Source organism: Littorina saxatilis, linkage group LG6 (genome assembly GCF_037325665.1).
Source record: "Littorina saxatilis isolate snail1 linkage group LG6, US_GU_Lsax_2.0, whole genome shotgun sequence".
NCBI classification, from domain to species: domain Eukaryota; kingdom Metazoa; phylum Mollusca; class Gastropoda; order Littorinimorpha; family Littorinidae; genus Littorina; species Littorina saxatilis.
Genome location: NC_090250.1, coordinates 47,274,210 through 47,294,212, shown reverse-complemented (window position 1 = coordinate 47,294,212; position 20,003 = coordinate 47,274,210). Strand labels below are relative to the sequence as shown.

Sequence of the window (20,003 nt, the reverse complement as noted above, 5' to 3'; positions counted from 1 at the left end):
TACCATAACTACCCTTCGTCATGCTCATCGTCCTCCTGTTTGCCATAACTACCATTCTTCCTTAACGTCATGCTCATCTTCCTCCTGTTTGCCATATCTACCCTTCTTCCTCAACGTCATGCTCATCTTCCTCCTTTTTGCCATAACTACCATTCTTCCTCAACGTCATGCTCATCTTCCTCCTGTTTGCCATAACTACCATTCTTCCTCAACGTCATGCTCATCTTCCTCCTGTTTGCCATAACTACCATTCTTCCTCAACGTCATGCTCATCTTCCTCCTGTTTGCCATAACTACCATTCTTCCTTAACGTCATGCTCATCTTCCTCCTGTTTGCCATAACTACCATTCTTCCTCAACGTCATGCTCATCTTCCTCGTGTTTGCCATAACTACCATCCTTCCTCAACGTCATGCTCATCTTCCTCGTGTTTGCCATAACTACCATTCTTCCTCAACGTCATGCTCATCTTCCTCCTGTTTGCCATAACTACCATTCTTCCTCAACGTCATGCTCATCTTCCTCCTTGCCATAACTACCATTCTTCCTCAACGTCATGCTCATCTTCCTCGTGTTTGCCATAACTACCATTCTTCCTCAACGTCATGCTCATCTTCCTCGTGTTTGTCATAACTACCATTCTTCCTCAACGTCATGCTCATCTTCCTCCTGTTTGTCATAACTACCATTCTTCCTTAAACTTACTCCCAGTTCTTCTTTTTGTGGCCATAACTGTAGTTCCTTTGGTGCTATTGTTACTGCTATTAGTGATGCTGAACATTTTAAGCAACCAACACCTGTCATGTGAGACAGCAAATATTCTGGCAATACAGCCACAGCTTTTTGTTAGCCGTTAGATCAGAACAGGTTGGCGAGCAGTCTGAAGTCCACTTACACAGACACCAAACGCTAGCATGCACTCGCATGCACGCACGCACGCACATGTGTACCCCCTCCCCTCCCCCGCCCACACACAGAGGGAACAAGGAACCATGCTTACAGACGTGCATATATTCAAACGGACGCAAGCAGATTCTTCGGACTTTGTTTTCTTCACTTAGGAATATGCCAGAAGCTCAGTTCCTTAGACACGATGTGACTGTGCTTTCTCTCCATTACACAGGAGCATCAATTCTGGAGAAATTGCTTGGTCAGTCAAAACTTGTGGTGACTGCGTTTTACGTTCCCCGCCATAATATCAGCCTCGCCAGGGAAGCCTTGAAAACAATGCGAGATGGGTTCTACGTCAACTTCATATCCGCCCTATCTGTTGACGCCACTGCCTACGTCATGAACCAGGTGCGTTCGTCAGTTGGGTAGTGTGGTTTTCCTTTTTTTATGGTATGAATGTGTGAGTGAAAAGCGATCGTGCAAGCTATGGACGACGTCATGAATTGACCAATATGAATTTAAAATGTTTTTGACTGATTGAAAATAGATTCTTGAATTGTTACCGGAAGTATCAGTTTATGTTCAGGGATTGTTTTTGTATTGAGTTTCTTGATTTTTATTTTCAAGATATTAAATGGTTCAGCAAAATGATGGTTTTAATTTGCCTTTCTCTCCAATCGTCCGTCTGTCAAGCTTCCTGTTTGCCCATATACCCATCATCTTTCCATTCCATCCATCCCTCGACATGTTTGTCAGTTTACGTGTCTGTCTGTGTGTTTGTCTGTGTGTACCTCGTATTAGTCTGTCTGCGTGTCTTTTGTGCGTCTGTCTGTGTGTCTGCCTGTGTGTCTGTGTGTGTGTCTTCGTTTCTCCAGCTTCCTCTCCTATGCCAATTGCAACTTGCCCCAGTGACATGAAAGTGTGTTTATCCTATTTGCAGGCTTTATCACTCAGCATGCCCAGTGACATGAAAGTGTGTTTATCCTATTTGCAGGCTTTATCACTCAGCATGTTCTCGCCTCCCTTCAAATGGTTTCTTGTCAATGAGGTGAGTTTTTGTAAAACATGCATAACATTCTCGGGGGAAATCTAAGAATTGCACCGATAAAATTCGACCAGTCTCATTCTATATATACAATGCATCCTCTCCCCCTACTATCCCCTCCGCCAACACACAAACACACACAAACACACAAGGGAAAGGGAAAACACGCAATCGTGGAAGAAGCAGGTTTCTAAAAGCAGATAACTCAGTGTTGTAGTATGATTTATACGACGTGTAAATAGGTAGTACTGTGTATTGTTCATGCACAATCATCTCTATCTAAGGGCCCAAAACCCTGTTTTGGAGTGCAGAATCACGCTGAAATGTGCTTATAGTTATAGTGTGGAAGTTAGGCATTAACCATGTCCTTTAGATCACTTTTTAAGCAACGACACTTAAAGAAACATTGATTTTGAAAGCAAAATGCATTTCAGCTTGAAGCAATTATGTTGTCGTCTGCTGTTCGAGCTCTCGGATTTCCCGGGCAGAACGTCACGTGATAAATAGGACGCCATGTGAAGAATCAGCGCTGCGGCCGCAAGAGGGAAAGAAGGATTTTCGCAGTCAGTCTTTGTAAAGAGAATACCCGGCTTCCGCAGAATTGCAGGATGCCTGTGATCCAATGAATGAGCTTGAGAAAACTCCAGAGAACGATTGGCTCTGCTAGCCAACAATCACGCAGTCAGAATACCCGTTTTCCGCAGTATTCAGGTATTGCATGCCAGTGATCCAATGTAAGAGCTTGAGAAAACTCCAGAGAACGATTGTCACTGCTAGCCAACAATGAATTCAAGTACGCGAGCAAGATCTCAAAATATCACGTCGTCAACTTTTGGCTTTTTTAAACGATGACAACGCCCTGCTTCGAGTTAGCTTATATAAAAACATTAAAAAAAAAAAAACTAAAAAAACCCAGACAATTATGATCTCACAACCCCCTTTACAGTACAGAAAAAGTGCTTTGAAAAGCACGGTTAACTTTCAATTTGTCGTTAACGAGACCGACTCTTGCGACAAAATGCGGTTCAATGCCATTTTGCATCCCAAAACAAGGTTTCCGGCCAAAATAATGCTTGGATGTTGTTAAAGCGTTTCCTTTTCTTGTTCCTTTACGTGAACAGGGTCTGCAGGAATTTTCCCTGGAAAAGTATGTGGACTCTCGAGCCAACATTACGGTGCTGCGTCTCATGATGGACTACGATTCCGGGTCCTGCGCGCTGGACCCGGAAGTGATAAACCTGAAGCGCGCCATGCTGCATGACGCCGTGACGGTGTACCGGGAGTACGTAGAGAAACGAGACCACAAGTCCCACTTCTCCATGAGACAGATTAATAGACAGGTAAATGTTCTGTCCTTATCAGCTGTCCCTCCATGAGACAGATTGATAGACAGGTAAATGCTCATGAGACATGATTAACAGACAGGTAAATGCTCATGAGACATGATTAACAGACAGGTAAATGTTCCGTCCTTATCAGCTGTCCCTCCATGAGACAGATTGATAGACAGGTAAATGCTCATGAGACATGATTAACAGACAGGTAAATGTTCCGTCCTTATCAGCTGTCCCTCCATGAGACAGATTGATAGACAGGTAAATGCTCATGAGACATGATTAACAGACAGGTAAATGTTCTGTCCTTATCAGCTGTCCCTCCATGAGACAGATTGATAGACAGGTAAATGCTCATGAGACAAGATTAACAGACAGGTAAATGTTCTGTCCTTATCAGCTGTCCCTCCATGAGACAGATTGATAGACAGGTAAATGTCCATGAGACATGATTAACAGACAGGTAAATGTTCCGTCCTTATCAGCTGTCCCTCCATGAGACAGATTGATAGACAGGTAAATGCTCATGAGACATGATTAACAGACAGGTAAATGTTCTGTCCTTATCAGCTGTCCCTCCATGAGACAGATTGATAGACAGGTAAATGTTCTGTCCGTATTAGCTGTCCCTCCATGAGACAGATTAATAGACAAGTAAATGGTCATGAGACATGATTAGCAGACAGGTACATGCTCTGTCCTAATTGCTGTCCCTCCATGAGACAGGTAAATGCTCTGTCCCAGAGTCATTGACAGTCTTGATCCTCTTCTGTTTGGTTCGCCATGTCTCCCAAAAAGATATTTTTTTTTAGTGTGTGTGTGTGTGTGTGTGTGTGTGTGTGTGTGTGTGTGTGTGTGTGTGTGTGTGTGTGTGTGTGTGTGTGTGTGTGTGTGTGTGTGTTTTGAATGTTTGTCTATTCATAGAAAAAGTTGTGAAACGGAAACAGATTATTTTCTAGGAGCTTACTGTCGACTGCGGATTAATATTGGTTTTCTGTGGGTTGGTTTTTGTAATGTGCATCTGTCTCTCGCTTCAGAGGGGAGGTGCTTGGACTCTATTCAATCAATCAATCAATGAGTCTTATATCGCGCATATTCCGTGGGTACAGTTCTAGGCGCTCTGCAGTGATGCCGTGTGAGATGAAATTTTATACGGCCAGTAGATTGCAGCCATTTCGGCGCATATTTACCTTTCACGGCCTATTATTCCAAGTCACACGGGTATAGGTAGACAATTATTAACTGTGCCTAAGCAATTTTGCCAGGAAAGACCCTTTTGTCAATCGTGGGATCTTTAACGTGCACACCCAATGTAGTGTACACGGGGGGAGGTTCGGACACCGAAGAGAGTCTGCACACAAAGTTGACTCTGTGAAATAAATTTCCGCCGAACCTGGGATCGAACTCACGCTGACAGCGGCCAACTGAATACAAATCCAGCTCGCTACCAACTGAGCTATATCCCCGCCCCGCTCTATTGACATTGTCAAGATGATGCTGAATTGTTTTGCCTCTTTCTTTCTTTCTTTGTTTTACTTTTTCATTTTGATGTTTTGTTTCTTTATTTTGTTGTTGTCCCATCAATTTATACCTTTTGCAATGCCGCCTATGGGGAGGGTTTAGGTCAGTCTTTCATCGTTCTGAGTGACCTTTACACCTGGGGATTTAATTGTACATGTTTCAATATTTTGCAAGTTAATAATATTGCCCTTTTGGGACCAGAACGAGGAATTCATTAGTTAATCCAAAAGTGCGGAGTGTTTGGGGGGGGGGGGGGGGGGGGGTGATGTTGTAACGCACATTCCTTCCCGTGCAAACAATTCGGCTTACCAGATCACAATCGAAGGTCTCAGATATGGCTAGGCTTTTAGATGGGGTAAGCCCAACCCTCCACTTGGACAAATACCAAAAATCAAACACTCTGGATGCTGTCTGTGCAGAGTATGCTTTTTCGGATACATTAGTTTCTGGACTGACACTAATGTCAAGTTGCGAAATTAATCCATAAAAATATCTCTCTGCCCAGAAAGCAGCCAGATTATTGGTTTGGGGTACGTGTCCAAGGGAAGGAATGTTGAGGGCCCCAAAGGGTTTAAAATCGTGATCGTGATTGGCGATTTTTGACCTTTCTGTGACCGTGATTGCCGAAATTTCCATTTCTGTGATCGTGATGGGACTTTGCCTGTGATCCGTGATGACAAAAAAATCAAGTATCGTGATCGTGATCGTCATTTGTTTTCGTGATCGTGATGGGCATTATTGCAAAGCATTTTATTTTCAACGTACATTTTTCACCGCTGTATCACTCTATGATCCTCTATTCGTCAAGGTGTTCGTGATCGTGAAAACAAAAATCAAGGTAACTGTGATCGTGAAAGATAAAATTTCCCTTCCCGTGATCGTGATGATACCCCCCCCTTTGGGGCCCTCAATGTTCTTATCCTATGTACAAGGCTGGCCAGGTCTGATATATATGTATAGGATACACAGAAGGGACTGTGCCTTCAAAGAACCTGTATTGTTTACCAGATAGACTTTCACGGATGCACGGGCCATCTTAACTTCACTAGCTTCGGACGACGCAGAGAAATCTTCCTGCAGCTTATGACGCTTCAGGGATACAGAACTGGACAGGTGAATATGGCATGCCATAGAATAGAACTTCACGTCATGTCATGTCATTTTGTGATCACGCTGAAGTCATTCACAGCTTTATTGTTTGAGTAACCCATTTGTTTTTCAGCAAGAGGCTCAGGTGTACAGATGTATGCAACTGATGAAATAGCATTACTATATCGCGTTATTATGAAGTTTGTATTCTTGCCGTGACGAAAAAGTAAGAAAAAAGAGAATAAACAGCACATTCGATATAGTCTGGACTCGGTGTGTTCAAGGATATATTCCTTCTTGTGTAACAAATCCTGTTCACGATCAAAAATATCTTAAGGCTTTTACACTAGATCAGACCGTTCAACTTAAAAAAACTATACTAAACAATCAAAATCCTGCTTACGTTGTGAACTAATTTCCTAAGGGACGACTTCGTCAATCAGAACAAACAATATAACTCAGCCGAATGCAGCCACGCTATTGGTTTTGACCCGTGTCCAATGAAAATGATGCTCTAGTTCCATGTGAAAAACAGACAGATCGGTGGCGGTGAACATGAAATGTAGTTTAATTGAACGTTTAAATATTGACAACACAAAACGTTATATTTACGTTTATAAATGTAACGTTTTGTTTTGTCAATAATTAAACGTTCCATTAACCTAGATTTGTTGCTGTTTGATTTTCAATTTTGGAACGTTAGCAGTCTATTTATTTTTGGATTTTTGGATTTTTGGAATTTTTTGGCGGGAAAGACGGTGCCTGTGACTAAAGTTCAAATACAAAAACATTAGCTAAAAGTGCTTGAAGAAAGAGTTTTACTTGTCAAATTTTCATGTGTAAGTGTCTGTCAATATCTTATTTGAAATTAAGTGTATTTGACACGTGAAAACGGCAGCTTAAGTAATGAGGTCAAAATAGAAGTGTCAAACAGAAGCGAAAATGGTTCTTTTGTGGTATATCTAATGATCCTTTCAAAAACAAGTATCCATTTTCAATTTGCATGGTCAGTGTCTGTTGTTCAAAAAGCCTGTGTGTTCAGCGTTGTGTTTTGTGCATTGTAGCTCCCTGTCTGTACTGCCTTATAAAATAGGCATGTCCCTTTGTACACGTTGTACAAAATGTGTTGTGAATGTACTTCCTGTATATTGTTCGCACATTCCATCTTAACTGTGTTGGTTATACATCTATGTATATGTTATATTTTTTGTTGATTTCACCATGTACTCATTATGTTCAGCACAATATCAGATAGGCACTTTATTTCAAACACCTGATTTATGACAGATTTTAACATTTTTGTCAGTCAAGGGAGAAGTAGAATATTTATTGCGAATTATTTTTAAGAGTACAACTTTGTCGTCCATTCAGTTTAAACTACCGTGCTTTTTCAATTTGGCCAACTTTTATATGCAGGAACTGTGTGTGTGTGTGTGTGTGTGTGTGGGGGGGGGGGGGGCGTATGGAGGTCACCTTCGCAATGCCGGATGACATATCATACACTTTTGCTAAACGGAATTCAATGTTCGGAGAACAGATGAATGTACAAAATAACGGTATTTGTTCACAGGCACAATTTCACTTCGATATGTATCCCATTTGCTTTTCACACTTTCTTTCCGTTCGGTTTTCTGTTGAAAAAAAGAAAGTCAAGAGAACAAACGAAAAATCTTAATTTCCCAAGACGACAATGCATTCATGGAACTGTATACTGATGTGTTAGTTTGTGATCAAATAAAAAAATAAAAACGCACGCATTATTCTGTCAAAAGTCACTTGACGTCGTATTAGCGATAAATTACAATAAACAACTGCAGAAACAAGTGCATAGGTTTAATAATAAAATAATGGACATTTATATAGCGCTTCTCCACAGCTCGAAGCGCTTTACAAGTTTAATTTACAAGTTTAATCGAGAACACAACAAGGTTTCCCAAGGCACAGTTAAAACTCGATCTAACACTGTAGGTTCAGCTGTAGACACACTCCTTGTTTGTTTGCTTAACGCCCAGCCGACCACGAAGGGCCATATCAGGGCGGTGCTGCTTTGACATATAACGTGCGCCACACACAAGACAGAAGTCGCAGCACAGGCTTCATGTCTCACCCAGTCACATTATTCTGACACCGGACCAACCAGTCCTAGCACTAACCCCATAATGCCAGACGCCAGGCGGAGCAGCCACTAGATTGCCAATTTTGTATGACCCGGCCGGGGTTCGAACCCACGACCTCCTGATCACGGGGCGGACGCCTTACCACTAGGCCAACCGTGCTCGTGAAAACAGTTTGGCTCACCATCTCCTGACCAGGCTTTTACATGTGATAAGGCCATCCCTCCACTCGGTTGGTCACATACCAAAAATCAACAGCTTGGATGATATCTGTGCACAGTCGAACTTTTTTGATGAAATAATTTCGTAAATGCTTCCGCAAGCAGGCAGGGTGTTAATCATTGGTATGTGACCTAATGTAGGGATGGTCTTATCACATGTAATCATTGGTATGTGACCTAATGGAGGTATGGTCTTATCACATGTAATCATTGGTATGTGACCTAATGGAGGGATGGTCTTATCACATGTAATCATTGGTATGTGACCTAATGGAGGGATGGTCTTATCACATGTAATCATTGGTATGTGACCTAATGGAGGGATAGTCTTATCCCATGTAATCATTGGTATGTGACCTAATAGAGGGAAAGTCTTATCACATGTAATCATGGGTATGTGACCTAATGGAGGGAAAGTCTTATCACATGTAATCATTGGTATGTGACCTAGTGGAGGGATGGTCTTATCACATGTAATCATTGGTATGTGACCTAATGGAGGGAAAGTCTTATCACATGTAATCATTGGTATGTGACCTAATGGAGGGATGGTCTTATCACATGTAATCATTGGTATGTGACCTAATGGAGGGATGGTCTTATCACATGTAATCATTGGTATGTGACCTAATGGAGGGATGGTCTTATCACATGTAATCATTGGTATGTGACCTAATGGAGGGATGGTCTTATCACATGTAATCATTGGTATGTGACCAAATGGAGGTATGGTCTTATCACATGCAAAAGCCTGGCCAGATCTGAGATGGTGAACCAAACAGTTTTCACGAGGATGAGTGTACCTTTAGAGTTCTTAAAAACAGCAAGTAAACAAGCATTTAACGAGCTGAAGCTTGATGAAACTTGTGATGTGTTAGTATATTCAACAAAGAAGGAACAACAAGTCGCGTAAGGCGAAAATACAATATTTAGTCAAGTAGCTGCCATTTTTCAGCAAAACCGTATACTCGTAGCATCGTCAGTCCACCGCTCATGGCAAAGGCAGTGAAATTGACAAGAAGAGCGGGGTAGTAGTTGCGCTAAGAAGGATAGCACGCTTTTCTGTACCTCTCTTCGTTTTAACTTTCTGAGCGTGTTTTTAATCCAAACATATCATATCTATATGTTTTTGGAATCAGGAACCGACAAGGAATAAGATGAAAGTGTTTTTAAATTGATTTGGACAATTTAATTTTGATAATAATGTTTATATATTTAATTTTCAGAGCTTGTTTTTAATCCGAATATAACATATTTATATGTTTTTGGAATCAGCAAATGATGGAGAATAAGATAAACGTAAATTTGGATCGTTTTATAAAAGAAATATTTTTTTTTACAATTTTCAGATTTTTAATGACCAAAGTCATTAATTAATTTTTAAGCCACCAAGCTGAAATGCAATACCGAAGTCCGGGCTTTGTCGAAGATTACTTGACCAAAATTTCAACCAATTTGGTTGAAAAATGAGGGCGTGACAGTGCCGCCTCAACTTTCACGAAAAGCCGGATATGACGTCATCAAAGACATTTATCAAAAAAATGAAAAAAACGTATGGGGATATCAATCCCAGGAACTCTCATGTCAAATTTCATAAAGATCGGTCCAGTAGTTTAGTCTGAATCGCTCTACACGCACGCACGCACACACACACACACACACACACACACACACACACACATACACACACACATACACCACGACCCTCGTTTCGATTCCCCCTCGATGTTAAAATATTTAGTCAAAACTTGACTAAATATAAAAAGCCAGTTTTTCGACGACTAATGGTTTGAACAAAAAAACAAGAAAGGTAGGTTGTTGGAACGTTTGTTATTGACACAATTTTTATTTATTTTTTGATTTTTGGAACATGGGCAGTCTCTTTGTTTTTGGATTTATTTAATGGTTTGAACTTCAAATATATAATACTAGATGATTACCCGCTTCGCCGTGTACCGGCTTCGCCGGGAAGAGGTAGAGCCAAATACCAGGCTGCGCCTGGGACCGGGTGTACGCCGGCTTCGTCGGCGCACGAAGGAAAGGTGATAAACGCGCAAAACACTGGAGACCTTCTAAAAATAGTAACGTGCAGTGACCTTCTATAAATAGTAACGTAGTAACGGGAATATGGATTGACGCCACACGGAGGAAGTGAGATAATCGCGGCTGAAAACACTGGAGAAGATAAGGAAGAGTTACTGGTAGTGGATCCAGACCAACAAAAAAAAAAAAAATCGGTTCAGCGCGCACAGCGCTGCGCGCTGAGAGCACGTGTTGAAATATCTCATCGACCAGGTTGTGTCCAGGGTGTACCTGAATATGATCACCAAATTTGAAACAGATCCATCGAGAACCTTGGCCGCGCATCGCGCACAGACACACAGACACACAGACACTAGTCGTATATATATATATAAGACTAGATGATTACCCGCTTCGCCGGGTACCGGCTTCGCCGGGAAGAAGTAGAGCCGGCTTTGCCACACGGAGGAAGGGAGATGATCGCGGCTGAAAACACTGGAGAAGATAAGGAAGAGTTACTGGTAGTGGATCCAGACAAAAAAAAATAAAAAATCGGTTCAGCGCGCACAGCGCACAGCGCTGAGAGCACGTGGTGAAATATCTCATCGACCAGGTTGTGTCCCGGGTGTACATGAATATGCCCACCAAATTTGAAACAGATCCATCGAGAACTTTGGCCGTGCATCGCGAACAGACAGACAGACACTAGTCGTATACATATATATATATAGACTAGATGAATACCCGCTTCGCCGGGTACCGGCTTCGCCGGGAAGAAGTAGAGTCGAATACCAGGCTGCGCCTGGGACCCGGCTTTGCCGGGTGTACGCCGGCTTCGCCGGCGCACGAAGGAAAGGAGATAAACGCGCAAAACACTGGAGACCTTCTAAAAATAGTAACGTGCAGTGACCTTCTAAAAATAGTAACGTAGCAACGGGAATATGGATTGACGCCACACGGAGGAAGGGAGATAATCGCGGGTGGAAACACTGGAGAAGATAAGGAAGAGTTACTGGTAGTGGATCCAGACCAAAAAAACAACAAAATCGGTTCAGCGCGCACAGCGCTGCGCGCTGAGAGCACGTGTTGAAATATCTCATCGATGAGGTTGTGTCCGGGGTGTAGCTGAATACGGTGTCCAAATTTGAAAAAGATCCACCGAGAACTTTGGCCGTGCATCGCGAACAGACAGACAGACAGACAGACACTAGTCGTATATATATATAGATGTAGGTTGCCCAAAACCCACTGTCTACGCTAAAACTAAATGGAGTGATGAAGTTCAACAACCAAAGTGCTTCAGTAACAAGCAAACAAGCGGGAGCTCAGTGATCGTTGGCAACAGCTGTTATAATTATTGACTGTTTACTTCATTTGCCCGTTAATATCAGGTTAAACTTGATACACTGCACGTGGATATATGAGTCAATAAATGTGCCAGGGGGTCGTTAGAATAAACATAGAAGTGTTTATGCAACACCTGTTTACTGACAAATTATTGATTGTTATCAGTTTAGTTCCTCCCCTCTTTTAGGCGTCATGTATTATCAGCGTGAATATAGATTTCTCGTCCGAAATATTAAATTATTTTATGTCTATGTCTATTCAAATACAAATAAAGTATTTCATGTCTATGTCTAGTCAAATGGGGTCCTGATTTGGCCTATATGGTCCGCTGGACCAGGGCGGGGATGTAGCTCAGTCGGTAGCGCGCTGGATTTGTATCCAGTTGGCCGCTGTCAGCGTGAGTTCGTCCCCACGTTCGGCGAGAGATTTATTTCTCAGAGTCAACTTTGTGTGCAGACTCTCCTCGGTGTCCGAACACCCCCGTGTGTACACGCAAGCACAAGACCAAGTGCGCACGAAAAAGATCCTGTAATCCATGTCAGAGTTCGGTGGGTTATAGAAACACGAAAATACCCAGCATGCTTCCTCCGAAAACGGCGTATGGCTGCCTAAATGGCGGGGTAAAAAACGGTCATACACGTAACATTCCACTCGTGCAAAAAACACGAGTGTACGTGGGAGTTTGAGCTCACGAACGCAGAAGAAGAAGAAGAAGAAGTCCGCTGGACCCAAAAAGCAACAAGAATCAAATCTAGTAAAATACTGTTAGAAAGATGATTGACCTTGCTTTAATTTTAGTGTCTAATGTAAAGCGCCATGAGACTGCCATTTGGCGGTGAACAGCGCTATAAAAGAGCAATAACAATAACAATAACAACACTTTATTGTCCATTAAAATGTTACATTAAAATGGAAAATGTTCTTCGGCACACCCTGCCTGCCTGTAAACGATTATAACAACAATTGGACAAAAGGACAACACACATAAAACAAAAAACATTGGTTCACGTATGTAATAACAAGCACACCTATCATACTTCAAAGAATGTTTTATTATTATTATTAATGTACCGTCTTTCCTGCATTCACAATCGTGATCACCTCCATAGATCTGACGCGTGTTTCTTTCAGGCGAGATAATTATTCTTTCGGCTAGCCACTCGCGAAGCTAGGAGGCGAGAGTGTCTATGAAACGGTTTAATGGCTAGCTACGCAAGAATTAAACACCATTGGTTGATATCGAAAAGGTCGTCTGCACTGGCCGGTTAAAAACCATGGACAGGCAATCGGATGGGCAGCTGCGTGGCCGCCTAGTTTTCTCGCCAAGCGAGCAAGCCCAAAGCTACCTAGCGTTCGAGGCGAGAATTCTAGTGTCACTCGCGGCGAGATGTTTCCAAGAAACGGTACTTCCTCGCCCCACTCGCCAATCTCGCCTATTCTCGCCTGTAAGAAACAGGGGACCCAGGCTTTCACGTGGAATAAAAAGAATAAAACCGTTACTTTGACACATACCACACATCAATGTGTCAAAAAAGCTGTACATATTGTTTGCAGATTTTATTCTTTTTGCTGATTTTTGTTTGTTGCTGATTTTATTTTAGCTAAATAACAGAAGTACCTCTTGCAAAATAATTGATAAAAAAAATCCAAAAACAAAGAGACTGCCAACGTTCCAAAATTCAGAATAACAAAACAAGAAAGGTAGGTTGTTGGAACGTTTATTACACCCCCGGTATAGGGGTGTGTATAGGATTCGGTCGATGTGTTTGTTTGTTTGTTTGTGTGTTTGTGTTCGCATATAGATCTCAAGAATGAACGGACCGATCGTCACCAAACTTGGTGAACAGGTTCTATACATTCCTGAGACGGTCCTTACAAAAATTGGGACCAGTCAAACACACGGTTAGGGAGTTATTGGTGGATTAAGATTCTACAAGGACTTATAGAGGGACATATTAATGGTCAAAGGGAAATAACCTTCTCAGTTGGTGGCAGTGAGAATGGTAAGGACGGGGGTGTTTTTCCTACCTCGGAGGAATTTCTTGTTATTGACAAAACAATACATTCATAGATATTTTGACCCAGTTCTATCAGTTTACGTCCACTCGTCAGGAAGCTCATTCGCTCGGCTTCCTGACGAGTGGACGTAAACTGATAGAACTATCAAGATAAGTGTTGTTTTAATATTTGTTTGTCTGTTCACTTAAAAGACCGTTGGGTCGAAATATCTGTGAATGTATTGTTTTGTCAATAGCAAACGTTCCAACAACCTGCCTTTCTTGTTTTTTGATTCTGAAATAATTGATAATTCAACAAAAGATTCCCACACTACAGGTAGGAGCCAGGCTTAATTGCTTTTTGCCGTGTGTTGAGGTCGAAGGATGCTCTTAGTCCACGTAAAAACCGGGTCAGATCTGTGGCGGTAAATTCTTTTGTGTACATGAGAAAAAAGGTATCTTGAACAGCATTCTGTTTGTGTCAAAACATCGTCTCGCTTGTTTTACTTCAGTCAACAAGATAAGAAAACGCATTAGAACGTTTTTACTTAGACCGTTACGATAGCAATCACTGCCAGAATGCCAAAGTACACATGGGCACCAAGAGTCTACCGTTACGGAAGGTAAAGAAAGAACGAAGGAAATAAATGTAGTGTTGATGAGTGGAGTTCAAGGAACAAAGAAGGGGCACTGTACAAAGAAGTAACCCAGCGGGAAAACACACATTGCCCCCTTTTCCTCTTCTCTTGGACGGGGCGGGGACGTAGCTCAGTTGGTAGCGCGCTGGCTTTGTAGCCAGTTGGTCGCTATCAGCGTGGGTTCGATCCCCACGTTCGGCAAGAGATTTATTTCTCGGAGTCAACTTTGTGCAGACTCTCTTCGGTGTACGAACACTCCCGTGTGCACACATGCGCACGAAAAAAATTCCAAGTTCACAGCGAAAGTCTCAGGGCTTGGAAAACACGCAGACACGCATGCATCATCTCTCGTCTCTGATTATCATGATCCTATTTCGATACTTTGACGAGACAAACCCAATGCTGGTTCGAATCAAAGCATCACACCATATCTTTAGCGTATTACCAATACCTGTCCCAATATATAGACCAGTTGACCGCCCTGATATGGCCCTTCGTGGTCGGCTGGGCGTTAAGCAAACAAACAAACAAACAAAAAAATAGACCAGTTGGTCTAAGAGGACGTTAAACCCCTAATAGTCAGTCAGTCTTCTCTTGGACTATTTGATTTCATGCTGCGACTTGGCCTTTTAGACGTTTATGTGGTGCTAATGGTTGATAGCCTGCTTAAATAATATTAAGTCAAACAGTGAAAGAATAACACTTTTTGATTGGCTAATATCACTAATTGTCAGTAAGTACTGGTGTCACATGACTGATGTGAACCAGTTGATTGGCTAATATCACTAAATTTCCACAGTGTTCGATTTATATTTCAGTTGACCTGCATGCACAGATTTGTTGATTGTGTTGCTCCTAAGGTTTGTCCATTGTTTTCTCTTCCATCGTTTTGATTATTTGCCAACCTGTTAGCTAGTACGCCTGTAGTTTTGAAATTAGTGCAGCTTTCCTGTGATGGCAGTAGGACTTCATGTTGTGTCCTGCCCAACATTTTTTAAAATTTTTACTAATCCACTTCCTGTGTCCTTGACACCCTTTGAAGGTCACAGACGAGGATTTTTTGTTGGTAATGGATCTGCGGAAAAAGAGGAAGAGAGTGGAGGAACAGGAACTGGAAGTGGAAGGACCTCAGTTTTGGTGTCAGCGATTGGTTGGTATCCCAAGGTGCATCGCCACGCTCACCCGGTCTCTGCATAATCTGTTTAATTTAATTTTATTTATTTGATTTGTGTTTCTGTGTGTATTCGCTTACTTTATATTAACTTTTCTTTCCTGCATTCGGTGTGATCCCTTTTGCATTAATAGTGAATCCTTATGCTTGTACTAAAGTGGGGGAAGTGCAAGTTTTGAATGTTCCCTCTGCATTTTGAATGGGCTATAGTTTTCACTCTCCATTTCCTGCGCATTGTAACGGGTGACGTTGTTTCAGTGTACACGTTTATATATTGCACATTAGTATATTGCATCAAAACATACACGATATCCCAGAATTATTTTTTGGAGAAAGTGTTGCTTGTTTTATCTTTCAGATATGGATTGAGTCTCAAATATTCTTTCACGTAAGGAGACTGACCCTTCCTTTCTTGATTGTTGCTTCAATGTCGGCTTGTTATTGGTTGGCGTTCTGTAAGATATGAGAAATAAAGAAAAGTAAAAACTCTAAATGTATCCGGCATGTACAATAGGGTCAGTAAGAGTAATGCGGGACCAGTCTCCTGGCACCTGCGACAACAACAAGCATTTAAATGGTCAAGTGACTTTCATCCTCAAAAAATGATGATCGCCGCAAGCTCATATGTGACCCTCCACCACGAAATGAGTCGCATGTCACCTCGAGCGGTTCTGCGGGAGTGTCTGGTAACAGTGTGAGGGTCACCTTAGTCACAGGCTTATAACTCAAACAGTTTGTGCTCTTTTCTAAAACGGGTTTCGCCACTGGATAGAGCATAAAAAACTCTAGGAAAATGTAAAAATATGAAAATCATACAAAGGTGGCATGCGACTCATTCTGTGGTGGAGGGTCACATATGTCCCTCATTCTCCGACAAACTATAACTAACACTTATGCACACAGTCATACACAAGAACCAGTTTTTATTCCTGATTTTATTAGATCAAGAGCAAGAGAGCTGTGTCTGTTATCTGGAATTTGCTTCGCTGTGCCACAGTTATTTTAATGCTTTGTAATGTATTACATGGGGTTATTTTTTTTAACAGTTCTGTCGTGAGTTTTCACAAAGTCTCTTATCACAGTTCTGCGGTCACGGTTGACCCAATACTAAGCAGCAAAGCACAAGGAATGTAGTGGGTTAATAAATTTTCCATGAGATTTCTATCAACGGTAGGTTCCCCCATGCATTACTCTTGTTATCCTCGTGTTTGACCAGTGCTTTTCGGCCTCAGCCATGCGTAAATCTAAATACACATTTGTTGCAGAAACAGGAACAGTGTCAGTTTTAAAGGAACCTTATTCAAGTCCCTTTCGTTGGATTTTGAATAAATGAATAAATATCTACAGAAAGGGAAGTTTTGAAAAAACCCCATCTTTAACGCTGACATTTTAAACAAACCTAGAGAGTATAAAAGCAATAGTAGATTGGGTATCATTTGTTGCATTACCCATGCCTTTTTAATTTGCAAACTTTGTGTATTCTTTTTGTGTGGCGTTTTAGATGTCAATGGGCTTTGGTGGATGCATTTGTCTGGTTATGAAAGATACACATTGTAAACAATGCCATATATTTCACCTTTTTGACTAAATCATCAGTTGTCATAAATTATGATGTTTTCACATGTAAATTCAAAGACCCAAACAGACACGTGATTATAGTCTTAAGATGAAAATGTCACGTGGTACATGGTTTTTCGAATACGTCAGTTGTGCGCAAGTTTCTGTCGGTCGGTCTCTGTTTGTATATCGATTTCACTGTGACTATAAAATTATTTGATGTTTTCTTTGTATAGTTTGTGTGTGAGTGTGCGGTGTGATCTGGGTTCTTGTTAGATTGTTCTTTGGCACTGTGACTTTCTTCTTGTCTAAACGCTCTCTGAAATCTGTCTTCTTTTGTCTTGCTGTTTGAATAGCTGTCTGTCTATCTGCCTGCCTTGTCTGTTTGTCTGTCTGTCACTTCCTCCTCCATCTCCCTCTCTCTCTCTCCCAGTCTCTCTCTGTTTGCGTGTGTGTATATGTGTTTGTGTGTGTGTGTGTGTGTGTGTGTGTGTGTGTGTGTGTGTGTGTGTGTGTGTGTGTGTGTGTTTCGGCATTCATGCATGTTGTTATAGTTGTGGAAAAGGTTATCTATGTCTTTGTGAAATCTAGAAATGCACAAGCATTGTATTCAATTATATCAGATGTTGGTACCTTTTGATTTAGATTTATATATTGTAGGTATTATTTGTATATGCATTTCATGATAAACCATCGCGCGACGACCTCCTGTTGTTGTTGTTGTTGCTGTTGTTGTTGTTGTTGTTACAACGACGAAGAAACGGCCATTTAGAAGGAGGGACAAGTTCCAAAAGTCTGTAGGGGAAGCTGTTTGATCTGTTCTTCCAGATATTCCTTCTCTCACTTTTTGTGTGTGCACCAGTCATCGTTCGCTTTCGCGTTCTGCATGACATAACCATTGCAGGCATGATGCGTAAACATTCTCTTTTCCATGATCGTAACCTGTTCCAAAAGTGTCACCTGTGCTGTGCTGATTTACGCATGATTTTAGTTGCATTGCAAGTGATGATTCTGTAAGAAACAAAACGGAAAAAACTCGTTGAAAACTAACTCTGACTCTGCATGTCATCATTCTTTTTTTTAAACTTCTGTATTTCTGATATTTACTGACCTGAAATATCGTGCAACCTTAATGGAGACCACGTTGCACAGGACAAGGTATAGAAAATGAAAATATTAAAATGAAGGCCTGTTAGACGAGATCAGATTTGAGCGAAATAGATCTCCTTTTCTGGGATTTCCAAGACCCAGAATGTGTTCATAAGCTTGCCTCTAGATATAAATATTGTTGGTATGTTTGACTATCCAAAAAATATGTCGCTGCCTTTTCTCCATTCGAATGTAGCTCACTGAAATGTGAAGCAGGGCAGGTACAAAATCTAGTTAGTGCAGTGATCATGGTGCATGCAATGGTGAAATTACAGTCGTACTTCCCCATAAACCTACTGAAGTGGTGTTTGATACCCACGAGTGTGTCGCCCGTTGTCATAGTAACGGTGTGTATTGATGGTGTACAGAGCGGGACTTGGCGCAGCGAGCCTGATGAGCTAAGTCAGCGAGTCGTTCCATCTCGGTCATACAGCAGTGTTACCAGGCTTGGCCATAACGTCTTCGGTGACATGCCACTTAGAATCACCACCAAAATTGTAAGTATAAATCCTCCTCCTTTTTTGTATCTCTTTCCCTAATACTAGTCCCTGTTCTTGTTCGACCCACATACGTTTGTAATGTCAATCAAAATTAATGTTCGCGCTATTCACCACCAAAACAGTAGTCTCAGGGCACTTGACAAAATACTCTTAAAAATCAACCTTTCACGCAATTACACAGCACTGATCATGAAGTCAAAATTCAAAGCATCCACATACAATAATATCAAAATATCACGCGTATCCCTCTCTCCCCTTCGCTTTAATGAAATCAAGTGATGTCAGGTCAAATCAAATGAAATGAAATGAAATAAAATAAAATTAAATAACTTAATTAGTATTATCTCAAAGATAAAAAAATTACAGTGCTGGTGCATAAAAAACCACTTGTTCTCTTCTCTTCTCTTATCTTCTCGTACCTTGCCTTATCTTATCTCATCTCATCTCACCTAATCTCGTCTCATATAATCTCATCGAATCTCTTATCTAATCTCACCCCATCCCATCTAATCTCTCATCTAATCTCTCATCTAATCTCTCATCTCATCTATCTCATCTCACCTCACCACCACACCTCAACCCTACTCTCATCTCATCTAATCTCATCTCATCTCATCTCTTCGGACAGGAGCCCCCGTTCGTGCAGTGGCGCGAGGACACCAGCATGTGGCGTGATGACGGGGTAGTGGAGTCCTCGACAGGCAAACAGCTGGAGGGCATGTGCATCGACATCCTCAAGGAGCTCTCAGGTCTTCTCGGCTTCTCCTACACCGTCTCACTCGTCCCGGACAAGAAGTTCGGCTCGCTCAAACCCCCACCCCGCGGGTGGACTGGAATGGTGCGGCAGCTCAAAGATGAGGTGAGTAGTATACCATTGAAAGTTTATTTGTGTGAACATAAAGTGCGTTTCTTTATGTGTGATACTGTGGAACCACCCTTTTTAGACCCCCCGTTTTAAGACTCTATCCTATCCCAGACGCCAAGTTCAGCTCGCTCAAATCCCGACCTCGCGGCTGGACCGGAATGGTGCGGCAACTCAAAGATGAGATGAGTAGCATACCATTAACATTATTTGTGTAAGCATGAAGTGCGTATCTTTATGTGTGATACATTGAAACCACCCTTTCAAGACACCCCCCCCCTCGTTTTAAGACTCCCTCCTTCTTAAGACCACCTTTTCTCAGATTTTCTGTTCCTTGCCTATGTTAATTTACTTTGCATGGAAAAAAATGCATTGTGGCATGCTTCCGCCAAATGTAGGGAAGGTTTCATGATATGAAAGTGAATCTTCCTACTTCCTATAATCACATCGTAATGATTTCAGTATCTCCAGGAACCGAAATGTACGCAAACGCACAGGAAGAAGGTACATAGTGACATTGTTGCTCAAAATGTATTGGAAGTTTC

General features: G+C 41.7%; 1 protein-coding gene across 2 annotated transcripts in view; it reads left to right on the top strand.

Moving 5' to 3' along the window:
* Positions 1-20,003, top strand: part of LOC138969363 (glutamate receptor ionotropic, kainate 2-like) — a 71,741-nt gene that overhangs the window by 20,244 nt on the left and 31,494 nt on the right. Inside the window, exons 5-11 of one of the 2 annotated variants that reach the window (XM_070342137.1) lie at positions 1,124-1,299; positions 1,886-1,939; positions 3,058-3,276; positions 5,800-5,904; positions 15,262-15,369; positions 18,465-18,593; positions 19,225-19,455. In XM_070342137.1, the coding sequence (XP_070198238.1) occupies positions 1,124-1,299; positions 1,886-1,939; positions 3,058-3,276; positions 5,800-5,904; positions 15,262-15,369; positions 18,465-18,593; positions 19,225-19,455 (1,022 nt within the window). The remainder of the gene's footprint in view (positions 1-1,123; positions 1,300-1,885; positions 1,940-3,057; positions 3,277-5,799; positions 5,905-15,261; positions 15,370-18,464; positions 18,594-19,224; positions 19,456-20,003) is intronic. The other variant, XM_070342138.1, reaches the window with a different exon arrangement.